This window comes from Sinocyclocheilus anshuiensis, unplaced genomic scaffold (genome assembly GCF_001515605.1).
Source record: "Sinocyclocheilus anshuiensis isolate Anshui unplaced genomic scaffold, SAMN03320099.WGS_v1.1 scaffold2688, whole genome shotgun sequence".
Lineage (NCBI taxonomy): Eukaryota > Metazoa > Chordata > Actinopteri > Cypriniformes > Cyprinidae > Sinocyclocheilus > Sinocyclocheilus anshuiensis.
The window spans coordinates 158,262-183,732 of NW_015543988.1; the positions used below are offsets into that span (position 1 = coordinate 158,262).

At 35.1% G+C, this 25,471-nt stretch overlaps 1 protein-coding gene across 1 annotated transcript in view; it reads right to left on the bottom strand.

Moving 5' to 3' along the window:
* LOC107694805 (nephrin-like) overlaps positions 1–25,471 on the bottom strand; it is a 69,496-nt gene that overhangs the window by 23,765 nt on the left and 20,260 nt on the right. Inside the window, exons 4-16 of the mRNA XM_016494492.1 lie at positions 18,907–19,029; positions 18,561–18,642; positions 16,869–16,972; positions 13,361–13,482; positions 10,745–10,916; positions 9,535–9,692; positions 8,460–8,601; positions 7,460–7,584; positions 7,190–7,358; positions 5,885–6,014; positions 4,827–4,999; positions 2,378–2,518; positions 1,791–1,928 (exon numbers count right to left, since the gene is read on the bottom strand). Coding sequence (XP_016349978.1) covers positions 1,791–1,928; positions 2,378–2,518; positions 4,827–4,999; positions 5,885–6,014; positions 7,190–7,358; positions 7,460–7,584; positions 8,460–8,601; positions 9,535–9,692; positions 10,745–10,916; positions 13,361–13,482; positions 16,869–16,972; positions 18,561–18,642; positions 18,907–19,029 — 1,779 coding nt within the window. The remainder of the gene's footprint in view (positions 1–1,790; positions 1,929–2,377; positions 2,519–4,826; positions 5,000–5,884; positions 6,015–7,189; positions 7,359–7,459; positions 7,585–8,459; positions 8,602–9,534; positions 9,693–10,744; positions 10,917–13,360; positions 13,483–16,868; positions 16,973–18,560; positions 18,643–18,906; positions 19,030–25,471) is intronic.

Here is a 25,471-nt window from a genome sequence, read left to right on the forward strand (position 1 = left end):
TAAAAAAACAAAAATAAAAATGTCCCTGCTTTGACTGTCCTCATATGCAGGGAAGCAAGTTTGTATCGAATATCCCAGAGGAAAAAAAAAAAAAGTTTAATCGATCATCTAAAATACACAAACAAACAATATACAAAAACAAATAAAATCAAAAATATTTTGAGTAAGAATAAGTATATTTATAAAATATAAAAAATTAAACAAAAACATTTTTAAAAATCTAATTGCCACATTTGCTATAAGTATAAAAAATATCAAAAGAAAAATATAAAAGAAAAACAAATAAAAAATCTAATAACGAAATATCACTGCTTTGACTATAAATACAATAACTATAATTATAAAAGATAAAAATAAAAAATATATAAAAACTATGACAAACTACATTATAACTATAAAACATAAAAAAATACAAAAATTATTAAAACATGAAATATCACTGCTTTGACTGTCCTCACATACAGGAAAATAAGTTGTATTGAAGTTCCTAGAAAAGTGGACCTAAAATGGTTGTCTCAGGCACGTACAGCAAACTCCTCTGCCTCATCTCCATCCCAGCCCCCAGGAGGATCATATCCTCAACCAAGTGGGCCATTACCACCAGCGTAATCTCTGGCATGTTGGCGTGTACAATCCTCCTCTGCATTGTTCCTAACGGGCAGAAAGAGGGGGGCCTACATGGAAAACAGCACCATTGGTAAAAGCTATTCAAATGGCCCATACATAATGAATATCTAGCACTGTCAGATGCTATTGTATGAGGACGTGGAGATCCATTAGTGCAGAAGGATTTGCAGGAACATGCAGGCCTAGATTTGAAGGAGTGCTATTATTAAATCATTAAGGAAGTGGGAGTGCTCTTTCTTTTCTCTATGTGTCCCTCTCTTTTTTCTTCATTTCACTTTCAAGTGTGTGTACGTCTGTGTGTGGGTTTGAATTGGCAAATAAACATGTGGTACAAATATTGAGAACAGCGTAGAGAAATTTTGTGGTCATTTGTACTGAGGAAAAAATATTTCACACGATCCCGACTGATGGCATTTTAACCTTAAAAGATGCTTCTCACAGTACTGTGAAAATACATCCTGATTAGATTAATTAGCATTTATACATATTCAATATTCAACATATTCAATTCATGTGGCATTAGTGGTTATTAGTAAAGATGTTGACTCTGTGTCATCTTTCTTTTTAGTTTTTTTAGTTGGGAGTTTGTCTCCCAACCATCCGTGACTGCCAACACTGTCAAGACATTTTGGGTGCCTATATTTGTCATTTTGTAATTAATATCTAAAAAGATTCATATTATTATTGTTATTATTATTATTTTTATTATATTTTTGTTTTTTATATTTTAAGTAATGCAAATTTGTTTATGGTTTTAGTTAAGGCTAATAACCCTGAATTATTTAATAATATTACATATAAATAATAAATATATGCAAAATATAATGTAACATTATATATTATATTTTGCATATATGTATTATTTATATGTAATATTATTAAATAATTCAGGGTTATTAGCCTTAACTAAAACCATAAACAAATTTGCATATATATATTGCAATTAAACAAGTACATTTTTAAAAAATCCTTATTTGCAGGTATTAAATCACATTTTGAATGTGTTTTCAAACAAATTATTTTAAACCTCCCCTGCATGTTCTGATGGTTATCTGTTGCTTACTATAGCATTTTGCTTTCAGGGAGGAGAAACGTGATATTCAAAGCTTGTTGCATCTGGCCTAGTTAGGCTGAGGTGTCAGAGTTAGTTTTGAGTTCCTCACACTGTACATCCAGCTTGAGCTTTGTGCGGTTCTTCCCCTCAGCGTTGGAACACTCTATGATGTATTCGCCCCTGTCTTGCCGAGAAACGTTCACGATTTCCAGGGTCCAGTCGTCGAAGTAATAACGAGGATCTCTTTCTGTCACAAACATACAGACATGACACAACCCACACAGAACAGGTGAATCACAGAGCTGTGATAATACAAATCCGCAAAACCAAACACAAAACGGAACTATTCAAATCCTGCACATATATATATACACACTGAAACAGCTGGCTTATCCGCTAAAACCCTTCTCCCAGAGAAACCTCTTTAAAGGAAGGCTGCAAGGACCTCGACACAAGACTGCTTAGAGCTTTCAGCACGGAGATGAAGACCGGAAGCGCTGTGTTGCATTCAGAGCGACAGCGACGCTCATTTAGGCTGCATACATTAGCACGAGATCACATCTGCCAAGGTGCTGTGCCAGAAACCATCGATGTTTTATTCAGAATGCATATGGCAATGTGTGTTTAAGTCTGTTTGTGTTTAGAGCGCTTGTGAGGGTGACATGGTTCGTAATGTCATGTAGTGCTGTCTGCTACCTTTCACAAGCTTCTCGCCCTGAAAAATCCACTCGCAGGTGATTTCATCTGGATTGGCGGAGACTTTGACAGGAAGCTCGGCGGTTTCATCCTCAATGACCTGGACCTGATCGGGCTGCTCATCCGAAAACTCCGGAGGAACTGAATTACACAAAATGACACATACAGATACATCACATTCATTTGAAGGTGCTAACATGTAAGCAAACCTATTTCTAAACTTGACAATGAACACAACAGTTAAACAAAGCAAAGTGCTTGTCGCACCATACTGTACATAAGCAACATATCTAACAAATAAGTAAATACATTAGCAACTCTAATTAAAGACTAACACTTACTCTGCACTGCCATTAAACACCCTATGAATTAGAGATATAAGCACTGTTGTTTCATTTTGAAATTCATATATTTATAATTGATTAAAAAACAAACCAAAATATTTTCAATATTTTAATATTGAATAATTTTCATTGGCACACTTTCTTATTTATTTAAAATATTAAATCCTAATTAAATTATACATTTTACACACACACACACACACATATGCACGCGCGCGCGCGCGCGCACACACACACACACACACACAGTTGAAACTGCAATACAGGTACAATATTACATTGTTTTGATGTTAAACAAGTCCAGGAGATACAGATGATCTACTGAAGAAATGTTCAAAATATGTTCTGAAATTCATAATTTACAGCTAGTAACATTTTCTCAGTTCACATGTGGCAAAAAGTTAATTTTGCATCATGCTCATGAGAACTGATTTCAGAAAGCAGCAGATTTTGAGTCGTTATCCTCTCTAACGTCTGGTGCTGCACTGGTCTGTTGTGAATAAGGCGTATGATTTATTGTGCTGTTGATCTCTCTGGGGGGCTTCTATGTGTTTGTCTCATTAATGTACATTGTGTCATTTCAGAGAGAATGAGAATTCAAATGCAGATTTTAACACAAACGATTTGCTTACATCTACAAGCAGACACACACACACACAAGCTCAAATATATTCACAAACACTAAGTGAAAGATGAAATATTATCTTAATATAAGACAATAAAGCAGGCAAAGTGATAATTTATGGTCTGTTCTTAAACAGACAGATATTTAAATCACAGACTGTGGAGGTTCTGAAACAGACAAAGAGCATGCACACACACACACACACACACACACACACACACACACACACACAGAGAGAGAGAGAGAGAGAGATACACAGTGACATTCCGTCATGCTCACAAAGTGTGTTAGGCTTTGAAGAGGTGGCTGGCTGGATCAGACAAAACAAGATCAAAGTCAAACCATAATCATTTTGCAGACACAAAGACACACATGCACACATCATACCACATACTCGCCATACATATTAGCAGGTATAGACTCATTCAAACATACATCAGAATACTTGCCAGAGCAAAATAACAGAAAGCTACAGAAACCAAACCCATGTTAAAACTAAGGCTATCAATTACAATGATCAATTATCAATTATGAAAATGTATGAAATAAGAACACAAAAGAACACAAATTAAATAGTTAAGTAATTAAATTAATGAACAAATTCAAGTAATTAATGAGATAATAAATTATTAAAATTACTATTTGTTTGTTTATTAATTCTAAATAAATACATAAATACTTTTGTTTATTATCCTGTTAATTATTAATTTGTGGGATGGGATGGTTTACTTAATCATTATCTCAAATATAGCATAAAATAAATAAATAAATAAATTATTTTATTTATGAATGAATGAATAATGGGATACTTTATTGTATTAAACCATTTATTGGACATAAGGGATAATAAATAATACATTTATCCCATAATTTATTTTATTTTATTTATTTATTTATTAATAAAGAAATAAATTAATGAATTATCCCATTATTAATAAATAAATAAATAAATAATAATTAATTAATGTATTTATTTATTTGGCAATTAAATAAACAAATGCTTTATTTATTGATTGAATTATTTATTTTATGTTATATATGGGATAATAAATAAGTAAATGAACCCATTATTTATTTATTTATTTATTACAAACAAATAAATAAATAAAATTTATTAAACAGGATTATGAATGAATAAATAAATAGATGAATAATCCCATAGTTTATAAATAAACAAAAAATAAATACGTTTATTTATTGTGTAGAGGGTGACAAAACCATTTGTAAAATGACTTATATACAGTAACACGGAAATAAAGCCAAAAAGGTTTAGTATTGACGTCTAAGGCCACTTTTTGCAATGTCTATTCAAAGATTTACTCAGCTCTAGCAAATCTTTAATTGACTATCTACTGACGTGCAATTATTCATGAACAACTGTTTTTGTTGACTATATTATGACATTGTGTTTTTACAGGACTGTCAGCTGACTATATTATTTATCAAATTAATCCCATTCAAAGGTGTTCAGAAAACTCACAGAGCACATTGAGAGTGTAGAAGTTGTTGACACCCTCGGACAGCACGTTACTGAAGGCCTGACAGGTGATCCTTTTCTTCCAGTGATGGGACTCAAGAGTGAGGGACAGTTTACTGGTTCGGGACATTCCACCAAATTCAGCCTTTTTAGGAGCCTGGTCAACTCCCTTCAGCCTGAGAGAGAGGGAAAAAAAAAAATCAAGCTTCATAAAAGTCATGACAATTCACAATGTTATTTCACATGGACATTTTATATAAAGAAGAATAAATTCAAAAACTTCCCCTTGGAGTAATATCGCAAAAATAGACTATGAATATTCGATAAAGGCCTTCACAGTAATAGCGTTCACCTGCTGTGAAATCTTTTTGTTTGCCCGACATGCGTTAGGGCCCCGCAGGGACCATCCGACAAAACTGAAAACCTATAAAACTCGAAACAGACCAGTCCTCCTCTCACAAACACTGTAGTTTTATAGCTGAATTTCTTTAGAAATAAAAGCTGAGCCATATCATTTGGCTTAGCTGGTAAAAAACTACAACTGATCTGCTCACAATCGCCGTAAAAGTTTTTTTCTTTCAACTGGCCACATATTGACAGCGCCAGAGACTGACTCTAACAAGATAATGACTTAGTGATCACCGGCTGCCAGTCGAAACCTAATACAGACATTAAAAAAAGGTCTCGGATGGATTGCCAAACTGCCCATCAGCCTATGCAAACATTTTACACTTTCCTGCTTCTACAAAGAGCTTTTATTGAGCCCTCATGCACAACTTCTGCTCTTTTTGTACAGATCCACATCAGAAGACATCAATTATTGCACACTTCTCAGCATTAAAAATGACTTGAGTAATTTTGGAGCAAAATTCACCTGAAATGTACATGTATTGCCTGTGTTTTGTGGACCAAGGGGCAATACTCTGCAGTCTATTTATGTGAATTAATCAGATGGACAGCAAAATCCCATTGGGAGTCTTGGACTTAGTAATACTGTATTTAGCTGTGTGTGTGTGTGTGTGTGTGTGTGTGTGATGATTTGTAAGTGAGTGTTTCAGTACATGACGGGGCCCAAACTCCAGCTGATATTTGCAGTGGGATTGCTGCTTCCGGCCAGGCAGTCCAGGTCCAGCGTCTGACCCCTGCGCAGCTCCTGCTGCTTGGCCACGACCTTCACGCTCACTGCCGGAACTGATCGAGAGACAATACCAAGAACAACTAATTAGAATGTGTCTTGATTTTAAGGCATACCCAAAAAGAAATTGTGAAAATAGTCATTTACCAGATTTAACAGTTTTATCCAAACTCACAAAATGAACAGTTCTAACCCTATCTATTAACAACCCATACATGATTTATGAGCATATTAAGATTCATAGTTTCTTTGTTAACAAACTTTTATGCTCAACTCTATGTTGACAGTTTTATTCGCTGCGCACATGAAATAGTTGTACTCGTTGAACACTTTTAGGACAATTTTGGACAAATAAAGCATTAAAATAAAACAAAAAAAAAATAAATATATAACATTTTATAAATCATTATATATATATTTGTATATTCACTGAAATGTTTTGTTGGAAATTGTATTTATTTACATATTTATTTGTACAATTTAAATTTATATGGGAAAAAAAAATTAAAAATTGAAGTACCAAGGCTGCATTTTTTTTTATTTGATCATAAATCCTTCAAAAACAGTAATACTGTGAAATATTATTACAATTCACAGTAGATGTTTTCTATTTTAATATATTATAAAATGTACTTTTAATCCAGGAGCCATTGCTCCAGTCTTCAGTGTCACATGATCCTTCAGAAATCCTTCTAATATGCTGATTTGCTGCTCAAGAAACATTTCTAATTATTATCAAAGTTAAAAATGGTTGTGCTGCTTAATATTTTTGTGGAAACGAGGATTTTTTTTTTTTTTTTCAGGATTCAAAAGAATTTTGAACATTTAATTGAATATAATAGAAATCTTTTGTAAATTATAAATGCCTTTACTCTTTGATAAATTTAATACATCCTTATAAATGTAATAATAATAATAACTAAAATGTCTTTTTGGCAATTTTATAGTTTTATTTGTTGTGCAAATCAAAATTCAAATTCACAATAAAATATGCTCTGTTTATTCATTATGAATAAGTTTTATTATGCTATTATCATGTTTGACAGGCAGAAAAAATGGAAATACAGAAAGTATGAATTGTACAACAAATTAAATCAGTTGCTGAATGACGTCTTTGATAAGTGACAAAGTATGTATTAACTGGCGACTAGCAAGATAAATACACCAGAAAAAAAAGAAAAAAAAAGTGGTTTAGCATCACTGTATGGTGTGTGTTTTTTTCTAAACATACACAGAACCCTGAGTTTGGTCTGGGCGGACAGAACTTTCTTGGCTTTGTTGGAGGAGTCGCAGCGGTAAGTGGCCAGATTGTCACTGGGCTGGAGGCTGAGAAGCAGCTCTCGTGATACACCACGCTCTGAAGACACCTGCCTCGATGCACTCTGCACGACTTTATTGTCCTGTAGTTCACACACACACACAGACATGGAGGATTATTAAATGGCAGAGCTAAAAAAACATATCTGTAACTGTCATGAAAAACGTTCATACCACTACACACCTTCAACCAGACCAGCTGACCTGTGGGATTGCCACCACTGGAGAAACAGACCAAACGAAGAGCTGTCCCAGAGTGTAAGAAGACGTTCGGTGGAGGAGCATCTAACCACACCTTCTGAGGAGGATCTGTTAAAAAAAGAATGGGACAAGAGGAACAGACATCAACTGAACTAATACTCCAATAAGCACATTGCTGAGATATTTGCAAAAAATGTATTTATTTTAGATAACGTTATAATGGGCTCATGGTATACATTTCTCTCAAAATACACTACTGTTCAAAAGTTTGGGATCTGTAATACTTGTTAAATATTTTTGAAAGAAGTCTCTTACGCTCACCAAGGCTGCATTTATTCAAATAAAATATAGTAAAAACAGTAATATTGTGAAATATTAATTCAATTTAAAATAACTGTTTTCTTTTAAAAAATATATTTAAAAATGTAATGTATTCCTGTGATCAAAGCTGAATTTTCAGCATCATTACTCCAGTCTTCAGTGTCACATGATTCCTGTGAAGCGCCGAGCAACCTCGGGTCGGCATTTATTCACTTATGTTTCATTCAAATCAACCTCTGGAGAGGAAGAGAGCGAGATAAAAAAAAGAGAGAGAGAGACTCTAAAAGCCCCTGATCTCACAGAATATTATGTAGTAACTACACTGAAAAAAATGTTTCATTCATCCAATTAAAAAAATGTAGGGTAATGATTCACATTTATATCTTTTACTGCAACATATATATTTTTTCAGGATTCTAAGATGAACAGAGAGTTCAAAAGAACAGCATTTATTTGAAATTGAAATGTTTTGTGAAATTTTAAATGTCTTGTCACTTTTGATCAATCTAATGCATCCATGTTGAAAATAAGTATTAATTAAAAAAAAAAAAAAAGTTATTGGGAATCAAACCTATGACCTTGGTAGTTAAGCAACAGAATTAATTAATTTATCAGGGATCATTCTACCTGAATGTTAGATAAAAATGTTAGCGGTCACTCACAGTAAACAATGAGCTCTTCAGACCGAACGCTAGAGAAGTGGGTGCCTTTGTTGAACGCCTCACAAGTCAGAGAAAGACCGTTGTCCTCACGTGACACTTTATGCGTCAAGTTAGACATCGTCATCATCCCACCATTATCCCCCTGCAACACAAATATTTCATGAGACCTTTCATTTTTATTGAGCATAATATATGGTCTGTGTAAAGGGCTCTTATAAGGAAAAGTGTACTCTTTGCACACAAGAGTGGAAACATTAAATTATGCTACCGTGATTTACTGTCTCATAATAGTAGACATTCTTGAAACTGGCCTTGTGCATCAATTTTTTAATCAGATATACTGTAGTTCATGGGATTTGATCATTAAATGCAAAGAAAATCATTTTGACAAAAGCGTTGGCGTCCATTGTAACTCTTATAATCTCACTAAACAACCATAAACATATTTAAGTGAGGCAAACTTAGCAAAGCCAAGGTTTTGAAATGTTTTTAAGAGTTGAATACATAGATTAGTGACACAAATTGACTATAAACACTGATTTCTACATGTCCTTCTGGGGAAAGTGTTGAAAAGGAGCTTTGCCTTGATCATTTTCATTATTTTAATTGGCAAAGTTTTTAATTCTGCTCATTTGCTAAGCTCTAATTGACACCTGCTTAGAGGGTTGACCCTGGCTTCATGGTTAATTACGGCCAAACTAATACAAATATATATATATAGTAACTACACTGAAAAAAATGTTTCATTCATCCAATTAAAAAAATGTAGGGTAATGATTCACATTTATATCTTTTAACTTGAGCCAATGAAAAATAAATAACTTGCTCTAACTTCCTCACAAAGCTTTTTGTTGTTGGCATAATGGCTTGTGAAAGTGTTTAGATGGACCTATCAAAAGCAAGACACAGAAACAGTGTCAAATAAAAAAAAAAATGCTGAAAAGAGCTGAAGCGGATCTGAAAAGGTAAAGTCTGTGTCAATAATGTACAAAACAATGGTCAAAAACTATGGCCATTTTTGTAAGAGAAGAGTTTCACATCCTCGATTTTGACTGTAAAGTGTTAGGTTAAATACCTCAGAGATGGTAACATCCGTACTGTTGAGCTCCCTGAACCCGAGCCACCAGCGGATGTGGACCGGAGGATTACTAGAGGAAGTGTAACAGAGCAGATTGATCTCCTCTCCCTCTATGGCTTCAAAGGAGCCCAGTAACGTTACCTTGGCTGGCTCAACTGTGAGGAAAAGTGAACACCACAACAGAAAGAGAAGCAAGATAAATGGACAGTCGGCAGATCTCTCCAGCAAATTGTTTAAACAAGCTAGTCATGCCACAACAGATCTGAGGCCATTAAGATATGTTCTCATGATCCTCTTACAGTCCAGAAATAATGATCTAGCTGATCAATGAAATGGCGAGTGAAGTGTCTAGAGAGATCTTCTAATAACACCCAACTGACATCAGTATTTGTGTGCACTAGGAAAAATTCTCAATAAGAGGTATGTGCCAATGAAAATCAAGTGTAGCGTTAGTTCTGGCAGGTCACGTCAGTCAAGCTCACATCAGCTGATCCCCATCTACCTATAGGAATACGACACCTATCTAAGCATTCATATATAAGGTCCTTCAGTATTATCAGCAGTTTTCGCATTGCTCAATAGCTAATTACCCTCCTCCATCCCCAGCTCCTCCTCTGTCAGTCAGGATTCAGCCTTCTGATTATCCTTTGAATCAGACTAATTCTAAAATGTGTAAATAAAATTATTGTACTTTAACGATATCTGCAAAACATTTATGTTGGTTCTGTTCTGTTTACCCTGGGGGTGTTATCGTTGCTCTCCCTGCTCTCATCCATGCTAGGCTGCATGGATGCGCAGGGAGTTCTTGCCCAGAACAGAACCATACCGCCAATCCAAACTGTATGCTAATTGTCAATCATCTTTGACGATAGTGGTCCTGACAGAAGTAGATTTGAGATAAGAAAGGGTTGTTTGACATTGGAATTTGTTGTAACAAGACCGTCATGAACCATCTTCTGTTAATGAAAGATTACAGAAACTGGAAGTAGCAGCAAGTATTGACCTGATTTATTTGTCAGCCATGATACAGCCATGTGTAATTGGCTTATGGTAAGTGACAGCGTGTCATGAAAGATCAAGCTTTTGTTTTAAGGCTATTTTGAAAACTACTAGCAACAAGAGGCTTGCGGCCTTCTTAGAAGTTTGATGGGTTTTTGAGTAGAAGTTTTTTAAGATTAAGAGCTATAATGTGTTCTGGACTACTCACAAAGGACGCTCAGAGTGCGTGTGAGGGATATTGGTGAACGAGACACTTGGTTGACGCTCTCGCACCGCAGCACAGCATGATTGTCCTCTTGCTTCACCTTCATTTTCAACACACTACTGGACCGACGTGACACAATGTCCTCTTCCCAGCTAGTGGACAGCACTTCTCCGTTCTGAAAAAGAGAAAAGTGATGACACAGATAGATAGATGGATAGGAGAATGAATGGATGGCTAAACAGACAGATGGATAGACAGGCAGACAAACATATACATAGACAATAGACATATAGACATGAATAGACATATATGGACAGACAGATCAGACAGATGAACAGATATATGGATAGATGGACTGAAGGACGGGCGGGCTGGCAGACAGACAGACAGATAGACATAGAGATAGACAGACAGACAGATTAGATGGATAGATAGTTCAAAGCTTTAAAGTTTTAAAGCCTAAAGTTTGAGTATTTTGAAGGCAATACAATCTATTAGAAAATCAGATAGATAGACTGACAGACAAACAGACAGACAGACAGACAGACAGATAGATAGAGATAGATAGATAGATAGATAGATAGATAGATAGATAGAAGCAAACTTTACTTCTAGAAAAAGACATTTGTGTCTGAGATCAGTCATCCAGTCAGCAGTGTTGCAGACACTAACATTTGCATTAGCTGAAAATTATTAGAGATGTCAGGACTGACACATTTTATCAAAGTAAACTGAGAGTCTCCACTGTGAGTCGGTCTGCGGGACACTACATGAATTGAAAAGTAGATTCGGCGGTCTAGACTTCACTTGCAAATGATTTAAAGCTTGACATCTTCTCTCTGTCTCTAAACACAGACATTTAATAAAGTTCTTGGTTGCAGCTCTCAGCTTTCCCCTAGGCTTGCTGAGTTTAGTCATTCACTCACGCACAGACTCTCGCGCGCACACACACACACACACACACACAAACAAACAAACAAACAAACTATTAAATAAATGGGTGAATTAAAAAAAACAAAATTTATCATAGTTTCTTAATGTCCTATTTAAGAGAAAAATTTACACTAGGGCAGTTCACTTAACATTACCCGAGAGCCGCTCTCAGAGTGTCTTTAAGAAATGTTGAATGGCCTTTATAAAAACGCTCTGTTTTTCTTCATTCTGTGCTCACAGCATAGTCTCTTTGTGAACATATGCACGCTGTTATCTTGAGTTAGTCCTCCGACACAGTCGCAGCAGAATTTTCAGTGGCACTGAAGCTTTGCATCACATTTATTAAGCTGTTTGAGACGCCAATGCTTCATAATTCCTGAGGTTGAGACAATTTCGAGAATATAACAACCACTGGTGCACCTGCCAGATTCTACCTAGCTTCAAATTACTTTAGCAACCTATGTTCCACTGTGACCTTTTGGCATTACATTCATGGTAATTGGCCTGCAAAGCATTTTGGTAAACAGCTCTCGCATGGTTGAATGAAGCATCCCATCATTTTTCATCTAACAGCTACCTGCTTAACGTAACATTTGGACCAATTTATATATGTGGCACTTTCCATGAAGGCAGTACACTTTGGTGTCTCGTGAATTTTTAGAGGCACAAATCCCATGTTCTTTGGTTTGTTCTATTCCATAATAAAATTAACCTAATATCCTCTACCCAAAAAGTAATGATTTTGGATTCTCCCACCTCAGAGGTCTTGACCTTCACAATTGTATTGTATCAACAATTACAGCAACATACATTAATAAATAATTATTAATAATTAAGTGACATAATCTGTTTAATATTCAATGTATTGTAGTACAAAAAAAACTTTTTAATTTTTAACTTTATTTTTTTGTTGTTTAAATGATTAACTATATATATATAATGGTAAAAGTAAAATAAGTAATAAGTAAATAAGTAATAAGTCAAATACAATACACAATAATTAATATTTCTAATAATTATAACAATATATGCTTACATATGTCCCACATTTTGCATTAAACCCTGTAACCACATGGTTTTCTCTAATTATAAAAAAATATGTAATATTTCTTAAAACTGTGACACAGGAAACAACATTTAGACTAATTTTATTAATTCTATTTTTTTTAAACAAATGTATTTGTGTTCAATGCATTCGTAACGGTAACACAAACCGTAACATTTTACAATAAGGTTCCATTTGTTACCATTAGTTATCTACATTACTTAACATTAACTCAATGAAAAATACTTCTACAGAATTTATTAATCTTAGATCATTTTATTTTCAACATTTACCAGTACATTATTAAAATCAAAAGTTGTATCTTCAATATAATGGGCCTGAGTTAACATTAACTAACAAAGAACAGTTATATTTGATGCTGCAAAAAATGTATAAATACTGTAAAAAATGTATTGCTAATTGTTAATGCTAGTTATTGCATTAACTAATGGGATATTTTTGTAAAGTGTTACTGTTAAAATATCTTTCTTTCATTTGTGGGAAATAAAATTTGAATCGATAACTATAAAACAAACTCAAGGTCTTATTTCGTATCCTATTCAAGCAAAGGAAGAGGCCAAGTAATTATTCCGGAAAAAGAAAAGGGGCAACCAAGGATGAACTTCTCATATTTCTCTCACCTTAGTCCAATGCAGAGTGGCCAGTGGGTTGCCCCCGTACGACATGCACACCAACCTGAGAAAGGAACCAGCTTTGACCTCTTCATTTTCTAATCCCATGATCACCGGAGCCTGCGGGGGAACTGAAGGAAGTGAATGAAGGGTTACGACATCAATAGAAGTTCGAATCATTCGTATGTATTCGCATGCATCGCAGCACGGCTCACGAGATTCTCAAGAAGAAATGAAAAGAGGAATGGTCCGTGTGCGAGAAGGAGGGAAAATATTATTAAAACAAAAGATCTCGCCTTTGTTCTGTGAAGACGGGCTTCTTTTCATGTTAGTGCCAGTGAAGAGAGATGAAATGGAGGAAGAAGAAGAAAGAGAAGGGTAGAAAAACGACCACAAGTTTCAGGAAGAGCATGACTCTATTTTAGTCCCGTACAACATTGTTAAATCGAGGATATTTAATGCCAGTGCAGCAGGAAGACATCGCTTGTCCCTTTGATGAAACCATTAAGTATAAAGAGTGACCCACACACTGGCACCAGTCCATAAACCAAAATAACAGATGTTTAAACTGTAATAAGGCAATGTGGAACATGAATAAATTACAGTGGGGCTCCTGAATAATACATTTGCCATAAAATAAATTATGGGGTTGGGTCACTCTTTGTTATTGCCCCAATCAAGCGGGCGCGATGGACGAATGAGAGTCTGCCATGACAAAGTGCCATCTTGCTCACAATCTGCTGCAGATGAAAATGGGCAGTGGAAAGTTGGATTTGATGGGCCAGGCGTGCTGAGTAAGACAGCGTTGCTGGCCATCGGTTCTGCTACATTAGCACTTATTGCACTGGCTGGGCGGTAATGGAACCATGAGCTGGGGTGAGAGGATGGGGGGCAGTGTTTTAAAGCATAAATTTAGTGAGCAGAACAAATGTGATTGGCGTTTCGGTAGAAGCTTATGTCTGTGAAATGCATCATATCACATGGAATTTAAAATGTGCATTAGGCTGCATCAAAGCTCACCTAATAACATAACAGATAAGCTTACAAAGTGACTTAAAACGGAAAAATTGTGTGGTGAAACATGCACTAAAACTGATTTGAAAAGTGTTTATTTTTGAAGTCAACATGAAACAAAAATCAACCTACTTGAACATGGCAACCTGCGATTGATTCCTCAAAGGGATAGTTCACCAAAAAAGTTTGCACAAAAGATATTGTGAAAAATGTCTCAGTGTTTCTTGTCCGTAACATAAAAGTCAGTGGAGTTCAATGTGGTTTTGAATCCCATTAACAGTCCCTTTAATTGTATGGACAACACTTTTTTTTTTTTAAGTGTATATTTTATGTTTTGCAGAAGAAAGCAAGGTTTGAAATGATACAGAGCCCCTAATGTGACAAGGTGATGGAAAAAACATAAGCTGGGAGGAGTAGGCTATTTTAATGCTTAATTGTTCCCTCGCAACACTTTTGCATTCTCTCGCAAAAGTATTGAGTTTCCCTGAGAAAATTGGCTTTCTCTCTCAAAACATTTGCGTTCTTTTGCAAAAGGATTGCGTTCTCCTGAGAATCTTTGTGTTCACTCACAAAATATTTGCATTCTCTCGCAAAAGTATTGCGTTCTCCTGAGAATCTTTGCGTTCATTCATAAAACATTTGCATTCTCTCGCAAAAGTATTGCGTTCTCCTGAGAATCTATGCGTTCATTCATAAAACATTTGCGTTCTCTAGCAAAAGTATTGCGTTCTCCTGAGAATCTTTGTGTTCACTCATAAAACATTTGTGGTCTCTCGCAAAAATACTAAGTTCTTCCAAGAAAGTCTGCATTCTCTAGCAAAACAGATTTTTACTCGCTAAAATATTGCATTCTCGCAAGAAGTGTCAGGTCGGCTCGCAAAACATTTGCGTTCTCTTGCAAAAATGTTACATTACCCTGACAAACTTTGCATTCTCTCGTAAAACTCTGTGTTCACTTCACTCACAAAAATATTGCATCTGACCTAGAAACTTTGGGCCCTATCATACACCTAGCGCAAGTGTTTTTTCCTAGTTTCAGCCTGACGCAGTTATCATTTTCATGTCCTGCGCCACATTGTTTAAATAGCAAATGCATTTGCGCCCATTTCTGCGCCTATGGGTGTGCTGGTCTGAAAACGAGGTGTGTTCAGGTGCATTGTTGGCACATTGCTATTTTGAGGCAACTGAAATAGACTGCGCCATTGACCAACTGAAACCTGGTCTAAAGGCGCAATATTTTTTATTTTTTGTTAATTAAAGAGCGCGTTAGTAATATGCGCCTATAGGCGAGTGAACAATGCACATACACTCTGCTTATTACACACACAGGGATGCGCAACAGCGCACAAACATGCCAGATATTAAAAATGAAAGGATTACAATGTAAAAGATTATTAATGTTCCCCGTAGATGGTCTGCTCGCGATCTTTAACCTTGTGCACGAGCAGATCCGTTTCCTCTCCGGAGAAGCGTTCAGTCTTTGCTCTTGCAAATTCCGCCATGTAAATAGCGAATACACCATGGCGCGAGCGCAACTGGCCTTAAAGGGAATGGGAGTTGAGACTCTGATTGGTTTATTGCACGCTACGCCCAAAACACAACCATGACTCATTAAGAGAATAGGTACAACCCTTTTGGACCATGTGCCAGGCTATGACCGTTTTTCCCATCGTTAAACTAGCAAAAGTGGATTCGGACACACCCTAAGTGCCCGTGCACGTTAGACCATACGCTTATCGTTAATATATGGCCATTTTGTGTTTGCTCGTAAACCATTTGTGTTCCTCCGAGAAACTCTGCAATTTTTTTTTCTTTTTACCATCACCATATCCCTTTAGGAGCTCCATATAATAATGAGTAGCCTAAATGATGACACATTTTTCATTTTGGGGTGAACTATGATTTTAAGGAGTTATTTCCATCTAAACCAAACCTTAAACAATTTTGTTGTTGTAACGTAATGTATTTAGATTTTAAATAACATTTCGACTTGAATAATGGTTATTTAAAAACCACATTTCACAATAGCCAATTAATAAATTAATTTTTTTTTTCTCATCGAATATCCTGTTTCTCATGAAAATAAGTCACATTGTGGAAGTAAAATGGTAGACAGTGCTTCATGTTGACTTTAATGGTTCAGGGTGTACTCTTTGTACTTGTGTTATCATCTCAGAGTGAAGGGCAAATTAATTTTCATAGTGAAAGGACCAAGAGTATTACTTGACAGGAAAAAGGCCCAATTGACTACGAGTCACACAGCTGTGGCCATGAACTCAGAACTGTGCGAGAAAATCGATGAATTCAAAGTCATGGTGGTTTTCATTATTTACAGTGTGTGCTCCATTTAATTAAACTCTGCTCGACCTGAGATTTCACATACCAAATCCACTGGCTCTTCCCATCACGCACAACAATAAAAAATACATATTACCATTAATGATTAGGTGTAATTAGTCGTAAACACATTCAGTGTGAATTTACACAATGGCAGGGTTCTTACAGTATACCCTCATGGTCATGCTAGTCTCGAGAGCTCGAGGAGCAGCTGGGTTCTTCACTCGACATGTCAGCTGCCGTGCGTTGTCTGAACTTCGTGCCCTGATGCTGTAAAGAGAGAGCGGGGTTGAATTGCGTTAATGCGTTTCACACTGTGGCACTCTCTCATCCCCGATGTTGCCACAATTACCCACAAACCCACTGAGCTCATAACTTTACTCCATTTGCCAGCCTGGAGCTCTGCCAGCGTTCACTTAACTGTACAGTACCTGGCCTTCAAGATTTGTTTTGTCAGCAATACCTTATTCAATAGTGCAGCAAAAGTGGAATGCAGAAGATATTCTGAAAAAAAAAAAACTCCACATGGATTTCAGGATTTGCCCATATAGACTAAACATTTATGAGGCTGCAAAATCTGGGTCAGTCTAGGTAATTATGCTGCATGTAAAGTTAAAAAGAGGTTTTAATAAAGAAAACATGTAGGTAGTAACACTACTGAAATGGGATCCTGGTACGGAAGACTCTACACGTCAAGTGTCATTTCACACATCATTTCATCTGGTATGATTTTCTTTCTTTTGTATGACACAAAAGGAGACGTTAAGCAGAATGTCCAGGCTGCTCATTTGCATACAATAAAAGTGAAAGTGAGGCTTTCAAGTTCCAAATATTAAAAAAAAAATCACCATGAAGTGACACTTTGGGGCTATATTTCAAGTCTTCTGAAGCCATATGACAGCTCTGCTTGAGGAAAGTATGGAAATTTAGGTCAGAATTCACTTAATCGTTCCCCTCTGCTGTAGCTCTCAAATCTTACAATTACACTTGTGTACAAAGTAAAATGTGCCAGCTCAAGAAGACACAAGCATCATTTATTATAAAGTCTCATGACTGACTGCTATATGGCATATTTGATTTTTTATTCTGATTTATTTATTTATTTGGGTCCAGTAAGTTCAGTTAATGTTTCAAAAGAATTTTATTTCAAATAAATGCTGTTGTTTTTACATTCTATTCAATGGAAGTGACAGATATTTAAAATATATCTCATAGAAATTCTCCTGGTGAGACCTTTTAAATAATTAAAAATAAAATAATAACATTTAAGTAGACATTTCTGAATAAAACCTTTTCCGTAGTGACATTAAAAGCAGGGCAGTGCAGCTAAATATCTTTAAAAGTCTATAAAATGTTGCAGAAAAGGTATACTGGCGGTTTCCCACCTCTAAATATAAATACTATTTAAATTGAACGCAATCATGAATGAGATTTGGGAGCTACACTGGAAATATAGCCTGGACCTTCTGATAAACATCTGCTGTGTTTCATAGAAGAAATAAAAACATACAGGTTTGTAATGACACGAAGGTGGATAAATATGAGAATTTACATTTTTGGGATAACTGTTCCTTGCAATATTGCTTGAATACCCAAAGGCCTATTGCCCTATCACTACACCACCGTCCCTCAATAAAAAATGGACATGTTGGTGAAATATAAAATAAATATTTTCAAGAGGTCAATCTCTTCCAACCTTTGCGTCTTTGCCTTTATATACAGTATATAAAAACATGACCTTAGTTATTTTCTCATTTTAAAATGACAAATTGTGAAGGACATACAATAAAAGGTAAAATGATGACAAGAATTCAACTGCAAAGCCTTCTACACCTTCATTGTTCACACACAGACTTACATGACTTCAGCATGAGTGTTCAGAAGTTTATCCTGTGAGCCTGACATTGTGAAAGAATCAGGTTCCGTCAGCTCCTCTCCATCTGAGAAAAAGGAAAGAAAAAAAACCCCAGAAGTTATAGAGTCAGTAGGCTGCCTCGGGGTACTTCTTACCAAGGGATGGCGTGACACAAAACGTAGTAAATGAATCATGAAGTCTCTTGGTTTGAGTTTACAGCCACTGCTTTGAAAGCTCCCAGCGAGAGTTTTCATCTTTTATCGGTGTTGTGTATCTACAGTGTAATTCTCTCATAAGAGCCCCACTTAATGGACATAATAAAGAGTCGTGCTCTTAAGTGACGGCGTACCTCTGAACATGGTGATTTCTGCAGGAGGTTTTGCATCAGGAGCGATGCAGGTCACCGTGTATTCGTCTCCCTCCACCCACGGCTCATCAGACTCCAGCTGGATGTATGGCTGTGAGGGCGGGACTTAGACAAGAGAGAGAGTGTGGAGAAGGTGAGGAGAGATTAACCGGCAGGGGATTGTAACAATATATTATTTTATTGCAAGCTGTGAACTCATTTGGTGTCTGGTTGAAGAGATATTTCAGAGCTTTAAAACACACACATGAGCAGACACAAGCACACACATACACTTGTGTTACTGAGCTTCGGAGCGAACTACTTTGGAGACAAAATTGATGAAATGGCCACACAAGTAAGCTAAATTTAAAGCGTTTTGGGTATATCATGGAAACATGATTCATATAGAGAGTAAATAATGTCTTATTTTCTGGGGTCAATGCATTTAAAACATCCATTTGTATGTGCTAAATTTTGAAAAAAAAAGTGATTAAAATTAATCTTGCCCCCTAATCTAAAGAATGTATGGATAAATCAATACTTTATTTAAATTAATACTTTTATTTCGCAAGGATGCATTAAATTGATCAAAAGTGGTAGTAAAGACAATTATAATGTTACCAAATATAGATATATATTTATTTTTATTTTTTTTAAATGTTCTTTTGAGCTTTCTGTTAATCAAAAATCCTGAGAAAATGTATTCTTTCTGCTTTTTCAGCGCAAAATCTGCATATTAGAAAGATTTCTGAAAAACAATGAATAAATTACATTTTAAAATCTATTAAAAAGTACAATTATTTTTAATTGTAATATTTCACAATATTACTGTATTTTTTATAAAATAAATACAGTAAATGCACTGCCAAATGTCCAAATACTGCAAAACAAAATACCCTTTAGGGGAAAATGAAGCTCAGTAAAGTTGACTCTGCACATTAAACCGGGATAGGAGAAATTTCATCAGTGAAAACATAACATATTTCATCTGTAAGGATAGAGTCAGCGTTTGGTTTACACCGTGTCCTGACTAAAGCAATACATGCTATTTCTTTAATGTTAAACGCATTCACACTGACAGCGCTTTGCAGCAACAAAGCAACCAGAAGTCATTAATTTTCCATGAGAGCTGGCGATCTGAGGCAGCATTAGCGAGAGAGACAAAGTTAAGCAAAGTTGAACTTAATGAAAATGCACAATGACACAACCCAGTGAATGCCAATGCAGATAAGTTCTGAGAGGTTTTTAGCATGCTGCTATGTGGCTGCTAAGGCATTTTGGCCAAGTCAAAAGTCCAATTTCAAGTCTTTATTCTCTGATACTCTCTAGATATGGCTCTGGTCCATCCTTCAGTGTAAATCTAACAGATTTAGACCAGTTTTATCATCTGCCGGGAAAAAAAGATGTAAGTCTTCGAAGTCTTCAAAAAGTAATAGCTTCCCACTTTTCAGTGTTCCATTTTTTGAGTTATCATTCATCTCTCTCTCCCTCTCTCAATATATACATATGTGTGTGGTGTGTGTAGATTTCCATACAAAATATTAAGCGCTGAGCAGCAAATCAGCATATTAGAATGATTTCTGAAGGATCATGTGACACCGAAGACTGGGGTAATGTTGAAAATTAGGCTTTGCATCACAGGAATAAATTACATTTGTATTTAAATACAAATGTATTTAAAAAGAAAACAGTTATTTTAAACTGTAATAATATTGTACAATATTACTGTTTTTACTATATATTTTTTTTTAAATAAAATAAATGCAGCCTTGGTGAGCATGAGAAACGTCTTTCAAAATATGTTTGAATAATAAGGAAATAACTCCAATTTTGCAGTTTGATCTATGTAGATTTATCAATTATACTTTAAATACAATGCATGCATTAAAAAAATCACACAGGTTGTGTAAAATATGTATTCACTTATGTTTATCCACTGGTCCAACATATAAAAAAGCCTTTGGCATCTTTCATGGTTTATTTCGCTTTATTTTGGCTATTTTTACTGAGATTTTAAAAACTCACATTACTACTTCATAACTGCGGTCAGATCTGTAAGTTTCCCAGGAGCACTCAAAAAAGACTATAAAACAGACATTATTCAACAAATGGATGCAATTTATCCTAATTGTTTAATGCTTTGAAACAAATTGTAAAACAATATGTGTTGGTTGACTGAAATGGTCCTGCAGTGTGTTGTCTGCAGTGGTTCTATGGATCTTTTTATGCTATATGACAACTTTTACTTCAGTAGGGCCATTTTCCCATAAGATCTTACTTAGGGCCTCACAAAACCCTGCGCATGGTTATTTAAGATCTTCACGAAAGGCCTCGCAGTGTTCCTTGGTTGTTTTCTATCAGAGCACTTTCGCTTTCCCCGGCCTCAGCACGACACTGAAGAAGCGCACCATCTCATTATCAATTGAAATGCCTGTGTGAATCACCGACGGATGATGAAGCATGGCCCCTGCGCTGTCAACAAGCCTGTAGAAATGCACTAAATGCTAATCTAGCATAGCGCTCTGCTTATAGGGAAAAAAGAAAAAGAGCATCAGTAACAGTGCTGCAAATCACCTCCAGCAGAAGAGATGCACACGCTGCCGATCAAAGCGCTCCCTCTCACCTCTCTGCTGCGCAACTTTCCTCTGAATCGCTCGGGGCTATAGAGCTCTTCCCGGCACTTTTGACGAGAGAGAGTGAAAATCTGTTTTTGTGCTCTGTTCAAATGAATCGAACTCAAATGTGGCACTGTCCAGGTTTACCCTGGTAGCAGAGTTTACCCACTGTGAGCTCGATATTGGATGGAAAAGTGTGAAACAGGATCATTTTTGGTTGTACAATGTGTAAGGAAAAATCATAAAATCCTGCATATGAACTTCACAAAGGCTGTTCACACAGGAAGCGTTTATAAAAAACCTAGACGGTGCAAAACCAAAAAGCTGAACTATTAAAAGGGAAAAATGTCAATCTGATTCAACGGTTAAAAAACTGAAAAGAAAGAACACATCCTTAGTAAATGGTGCATTAAACTCTTAACTTAGACAATAAAGTATGACAGCTTTCTGTGTAATAGTCTGAACAGCAACAGCTTAGAAGAAAACAGCATTATGATTAAAACAATAAACATTTAAATTAACTATAAAATTGTTTATGTTCTTGATATTTATTGTTTTTATATGCACTTGAGAGAACTTATTGTTTCTGTTTCTCTAAAATAAAATTAAAATAATATAAATAAAAAAAAACATTTATATGTATAAATATAAAAACATTATATATATATATATATATACACACACGTATGAAAAAATAAAATTCACTACTCACTACAATAGCATATTATAAACAATTTGAAAATTAGAATTTTTTTTAATTATTATTTTAGAAATGAAAGACATTAATGTTTATATATTTATATGTATAAATGTAAAAAAATAAAAATATTAAATACGCATATATAAGAAAAAAATATGCACTACAATATATAGGATATTATAAAAAATATAAAATTATAAAATAACAAAATAACAAAACATTATATATAGTATTATAATATTTTACATTTTTTCATATTTTCTAATACATAAATAAATAAATAAATAGTAAAAGAAAAGTCACAGTAACAGTCAAATAAGATAATTTGTGATAAGCAAAAACTACAGCTCAATTTTGGCTTGGTGCTTGATATATAGCAAAGCTTAAAAAATAAATAAATAAAACAAAATCCAGCCAAAAAGTTCTTCCTACAACAACATTAGCAAAAAAAAACAACAACAACAACAGCAATGCCAAGGTAGCCTGTAAAGACAAAGGTGTTTCATCACAGTGATGTCATTTACAATCTAATAGATAATTTCTTAACCGAACCTACTGGTAAGAATCTATTTACCATTCTCAGTCCCATAACATAATTTCATAAAGTCAAAGGTAAATAAGATCATTTGTGATAATTACTAGTTTTCTGGCTCCCTTCGAAGCACAAGACGTTCTGTGGAACATTCTCAAATTCTGATGGATGACATGAGCATCAGTTTTTGTGTTAAAAGGGCAACATTACATAACCAATACACTATCAAATACTTAATTTCACTATGGAAAGAAACCCTAACAAATAAACTGAAGGAATATCTAGTGAGGATTGGCACATGGTAATGAGCCTCAGCGGTGTTGTTCAGGTAGACAGTTGCTCCCTGGAGTTTGTAGGCACTATGGGGCGTTATTGCTGTGTGCAGCTCGGGTGGTGAGGAGCGAGGGGCTTCATGCCGAGACAGATGGGGCAAGGCTTGGGCTTCAAACTGATTTAAAGGAAGCAATTGGAGCTGTGTGGACACTGATGGCTGAGGAGAGCACTGCAGAGGAGCCCGCTTAGGTATAATCCTTGAGTGCGATAGAGGTGGAGAATCTGAGCTCTGAAAACAGTGTTAGTGAACATGCTTTCTGTTTAAAACTAAATTTAAATGTCTGAAAATCCAACTTTGAAGCACTTGTGAAACAAATGTGAATGAATGACATCCCGTTCACCTTCACAGGCAGACTGCAAACCAACCTCTAGCTATTCTGTTTCCTGGCAGGCCTTTACCGGCCCTCCAGCCCAGGTGTCTCCTTCAGTTCATGGACACAAATCACCTCCCACTGCAGGGCTCCTGCTTGAAGAACTGGATGTGAACGTGTCCGGGTCATATTTCATGTCAAGATCAAGGCAAAAATTATATTTTGTATAAAGAAAATAAGTCTTTTATTCAAGACCATTACAATTCTCATTATTACTGTAATGCATAAATACATTAAAAAAAAATTTGAAATAGCAAAGAATTTATACAACATGGTATTAAAACAAATTAGTTATGACCATTAAATTATCTTTAGTCTAATGAATAAATAAATGTAAGTAGTAAAGACTTTATATGTCATAGTATTAAAATTAATCTTTAGTTAAGACTAAAGTTTCTAAAAATTCTAAAAATTCTCTTTATTGTAATGATAAAAGAAAACATTTATTAATTTATAAATCATGGTAAATGGTCCTTTATCGACCACAGAAATTCTCATTCTCATTAATGCAAAATGTAAATAAATAAATGCATAAATAAAAAATAAAGAATTTAAACAGTTAAGACCATTATAATTCTCTGTATTGTGATGCAAAAAGAAAAGAAAATTTCAATAAATAAATAAATTATATAAATAAATGCAAGTAGTAATGATTTTATATGTCTTGGTATTAAAATGAATCATTAGTTAAATCCATTAACATTCTCTTTGTTGTAATGAAAAAAGAAAATCAAGTTTAAATAAACAATTACACATTTAAACACCATGGTAAATGGTCCTTTATGTACCATTAAAATTATCATTAATGCAAAATGTAAATAAATAAATACATGCATAAATAAAAACAAATAGTAAAGAATTTAAACATTGTGGTAAAATTAAGTATTAGTTAAGACCATTAAAATTATCTTTATTGTAATGCAAAAATAAAATTTAAATAAATAAATAAATACACCACGATATTAAACATTTATATTTTTAAGACCATTACAATTCTCAATATTGAAATGTGAAAGTAAATAAATAAATACATGCATAAATAATAAAGAAGGGATTTTAAACATTGTGCACTAAATTAAAGCATAGTTAATATAATTACAATTCTAATAAATAAATAAATAAATAGTAAAAGAAAAGTCACAGTAACAGTCAAATAAGATAATTTGTGATAAGCAAAAACTACAGCTCAATTTTGGCTTGGTGCTTGATATATAGCAAAGCTTAAAAAATAAATAAATAAAACAAAATCCAGCCAAAAAGTTCTTCCTACAACAACATTAGCAAAAAAAAACAACAACAACAACAGCAATGCCAAGGTAGCCTGTAAAGACAAAGGTGTTTCATCACAGTGATGTCATTTACAATCTAATAGATAATTTCTTAACCGAACCTACTGGTAAGAATCTATTTACCATTCTCAGTCCCATAACATAATTTCATAAAGTCAAAGGTAAATAAGATCATTTGTGATAATTACTAGTTTTCTGGCTCCCTTCGAAGCACAAGACGTTCTGTGGAACATTCTCAAATTCTGATGGATGACATGAGCATCAGTTTTTGTGTTAAAAGGGCAACATTACATAACCAATACACTATCAAATACTTAATTTCACTATGGAAAGAAACCCTAACAAATAAACTGAAGGAATATCTAGTGAGGATTGGCACATGGTAATGAGCCTCAGCGGTGTTGTTCAGGTAGACAGTTGCTCCCTGGAGTTTGTAGGCACTATGGGGCGTTATTGCTGTGTGCAGCTCGGGTGGTGAGGAGCGAGGGGCTTCATGCCGAGACAGATGGGGCAAGGCTTGGGCTTCAAACTGATTTAAAGGAAGCAATTGGAGCTGTGTGGACACTGATGGCTGAGGAGAGCACTGCAGAGGAGCCCGCTTAGATAATGAGATGCATTTGTTTTCTCTTCTCTTCTCCTCTGTTCTCCCTCTTTTTAACTGCTCACAATTTCCTTTCACTGTCTTTCTTTCTCACCCTCACGCCATCGCCCCCTTGCTTTCTCTCTCT